Source organism: Barbus barbus (genome assembly GCF_936440315.1).
Source record: "Barbus barbus genome assembly, chromosome: 27".
Lineage (NCBI taxonomy): Eukaryota > Metazoa > Chordata > Actinopteri > Cypriniformes > Cyprinidae > Barbus > Barbus barbus.
Genome location: NC_136755.1, coordinates 4,018,600 through 4,027,920, shown reverse-complemented (window position 1 = coordinate 4,027,920; position 9,321 = coordinate 4,018,600). Strand labels below are relative to the sequence as shown.

The following is a 9,321-nucleotide window of genomic DNA, read 5'->3' as shown; positions in this document are numbered from 1 at the left end:
TTATGGAAATGATCCATTTGCATTGCCCCCTTTTGAGAAGACAATCCCAAAATGAGATTTTGCCAAGCTCTTTGTCCCTAAAGTATAGTGCGCAGCACACACACACACACACACACACACATTCCTGCAATGAAAGAGAAGGAAGACCAGGAACTTCAGTCTGCTGTAATCACCCTTGACTGGAAAATAACTTGAGCAAATGAAAGATAAAATGTCCTTAAAATGAATGCATGCTAACCTGCAGACATACGTACATGCACCTGCATCCACTGCTAATGGCTTAAACAGAACAGAAAATCTTAGAGAACACAAAGGAAAAGATTAAAACAAAGCACACAGTGTTATGACAACCACAACAATTTGGTCGTAATCAGTTTCCGCCCCAGCCACATTAGTTCCTCTCACTGAGTGTTTTTCCACTGTTTTTCCATTTTTTTTCTCCTAGTAGTTCGTTAACTGTGCGTCTGAAGGAATGCGGCGGGAATGTGCAGACGGCATCCTGTTTTTTTCTTACACTTAGTCAGCTGTTTACGCTCAAAGAGCTGTGTGAGCACAAGGTGCTTTCATCTCTACTGACGAAAGAAAGACAGATGTAGGGGGAAAGTTTGTTTCACTCTGTACTTGTGGCCTAGTTGCATATGATGGTGTAAAATTCTACATTTAAATTTGTGGTACATTTATTTTAGCATCCAATTCTCACCAACAAATCATTAATTATGACTTTTGCTTCAATAAACTCCAAATTTGCTGCTTATTAATATAGTAAAGTCATTGTTAAGTTTAGGTATTGTGCAGGATTAGGGATGTAGAATATGGTCAAGCAGAATATGTGCTTTATAAGTACTAATATAAACTAGGCATGCTAATAAGCAACTAGTTAATAGTGAGAATTGGTCCTTATACTAAAGTGTTATCATTTGTTGTATTAAAAGATAATCAAGATAGAAAACCTCTTACTAAAAACACTACTATTGCTGATAATTACACTGAAAAAAATCGGTGTTGAAGCAATTTTCACTCATGAAATTGCTAGTAGATTTCACAATTAATTACAAAGAAATAGCAGGTGAAATAATGTTAATTTGAATGTTAATTTAGTGTAATTGTACAATTATATTAGAAAATAATAGGCAGTAACCCCCCCCCCCCTCTCTCTCTCTCTTTCTCTCTTTCTCTCACTCTCTCGCTATATATATATATTTCACGAGTTTGCCTGCCCGTCCTGTCCTGATGGTTAATGGTAAACAAACTTGGCTTGCTGTCCTTAATGGAGGCTCGAACCCGAGGTGTTTGGAACTCTTAAAAAAATATTAACAATTTTGTAAAAATTGATTTTCTTACCATCCAAAGATTCAATAATTCATAATAATAAATAACACAGTAATTGTGGTTAATTTGATTAATTAAAGCATAAATTGTAATCAATTGATGGCTCTATTAGTTACTATTCTATATAGTATTCTATAGATCGACCCGCATCATGAAGCTATCCTCCTGCATTAAGGGACCTTAAATGTTCCTCAGAATTTCAAAACTGCACGTGTTGAGTAAATATTTGAGCAGCTGGAAGGGGCTGGTAGACAAAGACTGCACATCTTAACAAGATAAAATACCATCCCAGACGACTGTCAAACACTGCTTAAAAAAGAAATAACACAAATGTTCTGGCCTCACCTACAGCTAACTCACTTTTAAGAAAAGTATGTTGTGCACCTGTTTGGATGCACACGTGGAATTCACATTTCTCCGAAGTTCTACATTTATCAAAAAGATCTTAAAGGATGAAATATGACGTTGGCTGAGCAATAAAATGACATGTGAGCAAAAGTCACATAAGATATCCAAATGTGTGCATCTGTAAATATTTTTTATATATAGGTGCACATTCCATAAATTTGTCTGATGTGATTTTGCTGACAATAAAATTGCCATAATTTATACACACCCCAGAGCTTTCCTAATCGAAAGTGTATTGCTCATACATTTGCAACCCACACACGCGGATCGAACAATGATGCATGCAATCATTGGTCATTATGGGATTGTGTTAAATTTGTTTTTGTGGTAGGTTTGTAAAGTGTAATGTACTGTTGAGGTGTTGGATTTATTATGTGGAGGAGTTTAATGTGTAACAAGAAGTGCAATGTGATATTTTACTCATCTGAACATGATTGATTCGACAGCCATGTAACACAGAAAACTGCTAAGTAGTTCAATAAAGACTTCTTTGTTATTCGGTAGTTTATAGTTTATTAATAGATACAATAATACAAAAATACATTTCATTAAATAAATTAAATAAGTTAACAAACTGACTGCTGGTTGTAAGCAATTCAAGTTTAAACATTCAAGTATCTGTGAGTTACAAATAGTCCTTTTTTCACAAGAAGAAAACAAGAACAGGTAGAGCAGAACTAAATGCATATATTACAATAGTCAAAACTCTGTATGCATAAAGTAGCCATTGCATTTAATTGATGCAGTAATGAGAACTCTACACAGTACTGCAGTATTTATATTATGAATATTTTTTTGGCAAGCTTTGAGCTATTGAAACCTGCTGGTATTTGAACAATAAAAACACTCCACTGAAAGTATGCAATAAATACTTCCGCCTTCACTGAAGGGAAAATGAGGAAAAATGGAGGGAAGGAAGAGTCATAAAAAACAAAACAGATAAACATTCCTCACGGCTTTTTTTTTCCATTTCAGTTTTTTTTTTTTACATTTGGACACTTTCTTGTGATCACAGAAAGCATCAGACACATTCATCTCCAAATAAAAGAAAAATAAATATATAAATAATTAAATTAAGCTCTGATACAGAGAAACAATAAATAAAGCATAATATAAATAAAATATTGAGTGTCAAGAATAGAGTTTATACGGTATCTAAAGTCGTTCAGGCAGAGGGTAAAGGGGTTTCATTTTAAATTTTCTTTCATCTTTCCCACCATATCTTCTCAGACAGTAAAATGAAATGATGTTTGCCGTACTAATGCTGTTTTAACTCACTCATTTGGAAATGTCACTGGTGCAGAAGGCTTTTTACCACCTAAATCATCTTTTACTCTGGCGAACAGACTGTTCTGCTCCTCTTCAGCTGACGGAACTGACGCTTTCTGTCTTGAATTCAGTGAATCCGTCACGTTTGCATCCTCTTCTCACGAGGCAGATCCTCGTCATCCAGGACTGGTTTTGTTCAGGTGCTCCGTCACCTCATCTCTTTCTCTCTAACTGATCAAGAGATTCCTGAGTCTGGATTTCCTCTCGGTTGAAGCCGACCGTGAGGCTGTCATGAAGTTGTATTTAATCGCCTTCCTGCAAATGAAAATAACACATAGTTTAGCCCCAAACCAGGATATTTGATGTTCACTGAAGCAAAAGCATGTGCTAAATGTGCTTATGTTGATAGAAAATGATTTACCTGAGAGATGACAGTAGATAATCGCTAGTTTTGCCAATGTGATTTGACTGGTCATCAAATTGGGTCACAATCTCCATATCTGGATTTTCTGAACTGCAAATCAAATTTGAGAATAAGGTTACACACTAGTTAACAGTTAGCTCATTCAAATGTGTCCAAACTTTGACTGGTCATGCATGTTATAAAGCTATGGTACAAAAGATAAAATACAACTTTTCAGTGACTTGCTCTTGTGAAAACAAGGGCGAACAGATCTAAATGTCTCTCACGCATAAATACAGATTAATACAAGGGCTAATGCCATCCTTGAACAACCACAGGAATCTTCAGATACTATTAAACTTGTCCAAAAATAGCTGTACTTTGATTTGGTGACTCATAACTGCTTTAGTCATTAGACGGTTTCTCATTCACTCCCTTATTTGCTTTCATCTCAGAGAAGAGCATGCATATCGGAGCTTGCTAAAACCCCCCCCACACAAGCCGCCCTGATCTCCGCTGGTCACACATGGCTGCCTACGGCATCCGCGACAGATAAAATGACACGTATCTGTCTGATTTCATCTTCAGGGTGTAGCTGGAAGCTGAGCTCACCTGCTGTGACAGAAACTGGAGCAGGTCCGGTCAGTGGAATTGGCACATTGACAGCGGCCCGTGGAGCGCCGGCGACGGGACAGAGGGCTTCCCAGACCGAAAGGTGCGATCTTACTGTAGTGAGACGAGAGGGAGAGGGTTAACAGAGAACTGTGAGCAGTCAAATGCAAACAAGAGGTTATAAATTCATATTTTGGGGGTCTACATGTGATTAAAGTGACATTATGGATCCAATTTTTCAGGATTCAGAATTCTTTCAGTTCCCTACATTCACCCTTTGTCATCTTAGACGTACTCACTTCGGTGTGTTGACCCAGATGATGTCCAAATGGCAGAAATAGATGCACTCGTTGTCTGACCAGCTGCTACAGGAGCAGCGTTTGGTACGGACCCGTTTGAGAGCAGGTGGATTCTTTGATGCTTCAGACTGATCAGACAGTGGATATCCAAACCCTACAAAACACAAACACTATGATTAAAGCTATTCACAAAATGTTTATTTGGCACCCTAACAAGTACTTCATGTAGTAACATCCAAGTTTACTGACTCTATCAGTCTCTATACATTAGGTTACACCACCAAAATAATTTTTTACTCATCCAACTGCACAAATTTAGGTATTATTCCATTTGATAAATCCACCTAATCTGATAAATACACAAACACTACAGATACAGCACTCGGTCATTATATGGGTAATAACTACTGAACTTATCTGTAAAGATAATAAGGCATAATCATTTTCTTTGTGTGTGAAGGCAGATAGCCACCAGTGCGGTCATGAAGGACAAGAGAATATATAGATCAATATAATTATTATATCCAGACTGATTATTAAAAAAATCTGAGTTGCAGAATTTTCATTTGGGCTCCATAAAATCGCATTACTAAAACAACTGAATTTTGTATGTAGTTTCTCTCATAAATAATGGCACAGAATTGTGTCAAACCACAGAAATTACACATGCTGTGGAAAACGAAAGTGAATTTTTGTTTCTTATAAAAGGTAGAAGTGTCTTACCTTGCTGCACCACACAAAGTGTAAGTGAGATAAAGACAGCAGTCCACAGTGAGAAAGCCATTCTCAAGAGTTTAACACGTCTGTAGAATCCAGTTAAGTGATTATATACAGTTAGTATCTGCAGACCACAAGAGCTCCACAGAAAGACTGACAGGTGCTTGTGTTCAACTCAACCTGCCCGCCTTCATTTATCCTCCCTGAAGCTCCGCCCACTGCCTGTTACACAACACTGAGTCCAGGCATTCCTGCCTCCTGATTGGCTGCAGGCTTCAATGAGGTGGAGGGGAGAATGAAAGAAAGGTAGGGAACAGCGGCTGAGGTCAGTGACTCCCCCTGGACGAGTCAGTGTCACAGAAACAGGAAACTTTTTTTTCCGCAGGGGAGGCCGTGTGCTGTCATCGTCACAGGAGATAGTGTTTAATGGCATGTTTTGCATGTGTCCAGGGATAGATTGAACATTAGTGCAGAACCCCCCCCCCCATCTCCCCCCCACCCCCCTTCTGAGGAAAAAGCAGGACTGATAGTGTGTGCAGGATATCCACTTAAGTCCAGGAGCACAGATTGTGGATACAGCATGCGTGCTGCAATGATTTTAGATATAAAGCTGAAAAATATGCCAATACAACATTTCACAGTAAAAGCGCACATTAATCTAATAGATATTTAGTAAGAGATCAGAAGATACTATACGAGATACTTAGTGGATCACATTAAACAGTACTTAATTTTCTTGAAATACATACTGTATATATATATATATATATATATATATATATATATATATATATATATATACAGTAAGTAGATATAAGTAGATATAAGTTTGAGGTCAGGAATATTTGTTAGTAGTGTCTTCTGCTCCTCAAGGCTGCATTTATTTGGTCAAAAATACACAAAAAAAATAGTGATATTGTGAAATATTTTTTTCAATTTAAAATAAATGTTTTCTATTTGTATAAATCTGAGTTTTCAGCATCATTACTTGAGTCTTCAGTGTCACACGATCCTTCAAAAAATCATTTTAAATGCTGATTTTCTGCTCAAGTAACATTTCTTATTATAATAAATGTTGAAAATGGCTGTGCTGCTTATCTTAGTATATATCACAATTAATAGTGAGAATTGGACCCCAAACTAAACTGTGAATATATATATACATACATACATACATACATACACGTATATATAGTCAGTTTAATTTATTATTATTATTTAATATTACCTTCTATATTATAACCATATTAACCACTACTACTTTAGCCTCAGTAAACTCCTCCTAATTTGCTGCTGATATGGTCACGCAGAACAGGGCATTAATATGTGCTTTATAATACCAATAAATATCCAATATGCTAGTAACATGCATGATAATAAGCACAGTCAGTTAACAGTAACAACTTTCCCCTATATCAGATGAGATCAATGTCTGAGCAATAATATTTTCCTTCTCAATATTGTTTTAACTTATATAATGTGTCTCAATTTACATTTTTCTTAATCGTAGGCATGGAAGCTACCTTTACCACTAAAATGAGATAACATTCACTAAATATGCAAATTACACAAGAAACCCCCTCATTGGAGATAATGGCAGCATCATTTGCCCGGCATTAATCATATCAGCACACTCCTGTTAACAAATGTCACTGATTCAAATATGCAAAATATTGTAACCTCCGGTGTGTTGTTTTTACACACTGGACATGTACACAGTGTGTGTTACAGCTGGAAAATAACCGGTGGAAGATCCTCTCACATTAGCTGCTCTTCCAACTAGTGTGTGCTCTTAATATCGATTTTTCCTTATTATAACTCTATACAATAAAGAAGTGTGCAGTGATAATGACAGATAGGACCTGATAATTAAACAGAATAAAACTTTTTAATTTATATGTTACTGTTAACTTTATTTATTTGTATGATAATTAAAATGAATGGATATGGATTGAAAATATAAAACCAAGCAAAGCATGACACTGCATATTTCGTTACGCAATACCATGGCGCATTTTTAAAGTGTGACTTTTTAGTCTACTTTACTGGTTTGATATGTTTAAAATTTAAGGGCATAAAACAGAATTTATAATATTTACACAGCAACTGTTCCACTAAACAACATGTTTTTCCCTCTATGAACTGGAAAAATATTAAACATTCAAAAGTCACTGCAGGGGGGCAGGAAATGCCAGAGTGATGTCACAGTCCACTAAACAATGGCACCTCAGATTATTTCTCCTGCTGAGATCAAAAACATAAAACAATAACTAAAGCAAATGTTTGTTAAGTCTTACATCATGGATAGATGATTAAAAGTGGCAGTTTTTCAGATAAATCAAGATTTTTGAGGATTACGACCCATTTTGCTTGATTACGTCATCTTTGTTTTCCAAGCAAATGTATTTCATACATGTCAGATTTATGAACTAAGAGCCAATAAGAATGAGATTAATTATGCTGTATGGCAGTTATAAGACGATTTATCTTGAGACACATTATTGTGCTTCATATTAAGTTAATGATTGCTCTGGTCACCGTACTCCACCTCAGACTCGCTCTCTCAGTAGTCACAATCTAACAATGTGGCCTTATCCATTTCCTCTTCTACTCAGAGCGGTGGCTCGCTGGAGGAATTACAAACACAAAACAACTGAAAGCGCCTGTGGAATTCCTCCGGAAGCTCTCAGGAATGTGCTGCTCCACTGCACTTTGACACCTTACATGCTCCTATAGACTTTCCTGACCAAAACTGGTCACTGAGACAGAGACAGAGAGAGACAATAACAAAGATGACATGCAACATTCGTTTAACGATCCTACAGGAATAATGAAGTCATTGTTGAAACTTAGCTTTGGAATTGAGATGCATGATATTCCAGGTAGACCCATATTAAGACAACGCATAACAGCGACATATTAAAGAGAGAGTTCACCCTACGTACTCTTTTTTCATACAGTGAAAGTTAATGGGGCACAATGGAGTTCTTTTGGACCCACGTAAGAAAGAAAGTCAGGTTTGGAACAATGTGAAGGTGAATAATTTGATCAAAAACTGCACTTTGTAATAATATTAAAATGAAAGTGCATTTCAAATCATTGCTTTAATAATCTTTTGTTGTGCTTTAAAGAAGTACACTTATTTTGATGTGTTGACTAATATACTAAAGCAGATGCAGCTAGATTTTAATTTTATTCAATATTATTTTAAAATAAAACATTGTGCATGCACTAAATGAACTAAATTGCAACTTCATCATAATAAATGTGCTTACAAATATATTTAAAGGTTTCAATAGAAACTCAAATTTATACAGTATCAATAGAAATGACATATTTTAGTTTACTATAAGTGCATTCAGCAACTTTAACCATGTATCAAAGACAATTGAAGTAATCATAAAATTATAAACATGTACTCAAGTCTAAGGTAATTGCATTTACTGTGATGTAAGTTTAAATGGTACATTTCCATTTAATTGCAATTAACATCAACACAGTGTTTAACAACATTACCGTTCACACTTAAGTATATTCTTTTGAAGTATATTATTTCCGTATATTTAAATAGTGCACTTCACAAGGGATTCCTCTACTCTCTTTTCTATCTTTTATTTAGTAAATTAAAGATGAGTGGTATAATTCAAGGGTGTTGTGGAAGGTTTCCAAGGTGTTGTATGTGGTTGCTAATGCAGTAGGTGGTGGTTTGGGTGTAGCAGTGCAGGATGAGTGTAGTTTTGGTCAAATCACTAACCCTCCATATGTGAGTAATATCTTATCTGATGATTATACCTCATTCTGCCGTCAAACATGACACGATTTTGGAACAGGCGAGCACACCCTTAAAATTGCAAAATGCATTCTTATCACAGGCTACCAACGGCTAGAATGGCTTTGATTTTATGCCCCCTGTAACAGAGGTGTTTGAAGAATTCCAAACAATGAAAAAATGCATTCACTTTCTTGGAATGTTGCAAGAGATGATTCAGTTTTTGGCAAATGTCTCAGAAGGGCAATGACGGTATGATAGTGCAGACACACACAGTCCAGTTCCGTTTCCTGTGCATTCCTCTGGCATGAGCTATAACCTCCATCACAGTTAAGAACGTAAACAGCATTTGACGATCTAAGGTCTGGAACTCAGGCTTCATGGGGGCTTTACTGATAAACCCTCACTTGTCTTATTATAACACCTGCATATTGTAAATAAACATCAGTAAACCGATGCCAATACTGACAGCTAGCCAGACCTGTAACAATGATGCTGTGAGTACCGGTGGTTCA

The 9,321-nt window shown here is 36.3% G+C and overlaps 1 protein-coding gene across 1 annotated transcript; it reads right to left on the bottom strand.

Moving 5' to 3' along the window:
* Positions 1-2,235: 2,235 nt before the first annotated feature.
* edn2 (endothelin 2) lies at positions 2,236-5,201 on the bottom strand. Its single transcript, XM_079380386.1, has 5 exons — positions 5,044-5,201; positions 4,321-4,474; positions 4,022-4,135; positions 3,428-3,520; positions 2,236-3,321 (listed from the first exon to the last, which is right to left on the bottom strand). The coding sequence occupies exons 1-5, from the start codon at positions 5,102-5,104 to the stop codon at positions 3,234-3,236; spliced, it is 510 nt and encodes a 169-aa protein (XP_079236512.1). The 5' UTR covers positions 5,105-5,201; the 3' UTR covers positions 2,236-3,233.
* Positions 5,202-9,321: the final 4,120 nt, after the last annotated feature.

Excerpts from the sequence above, each read along its gene's own strand:
- edn2 (XM_079380386.1), bottom strand. The coding sequence starts at position 5,104 with ATGGCTTTCTCACTGTGGACTGCTGTCTTTATCTCACTTACACTTTGT. Across the intron at positions 4,475-5,043 it reads ACTTTGTGTGGTGCAGCAAG|GGTTTGGATATCCACTGTCT; the intron begins GTAAGACACTTC and ends TGTGTTTTGTAG. Across the intron at positions 3,521-4,021 it reads TCCAGTTTCTGTCACAGCAG|TTCAGAAAATCCAGATATGG; the intron begins GTGAGCTCAGCT and ends TTTGATTTGCAG.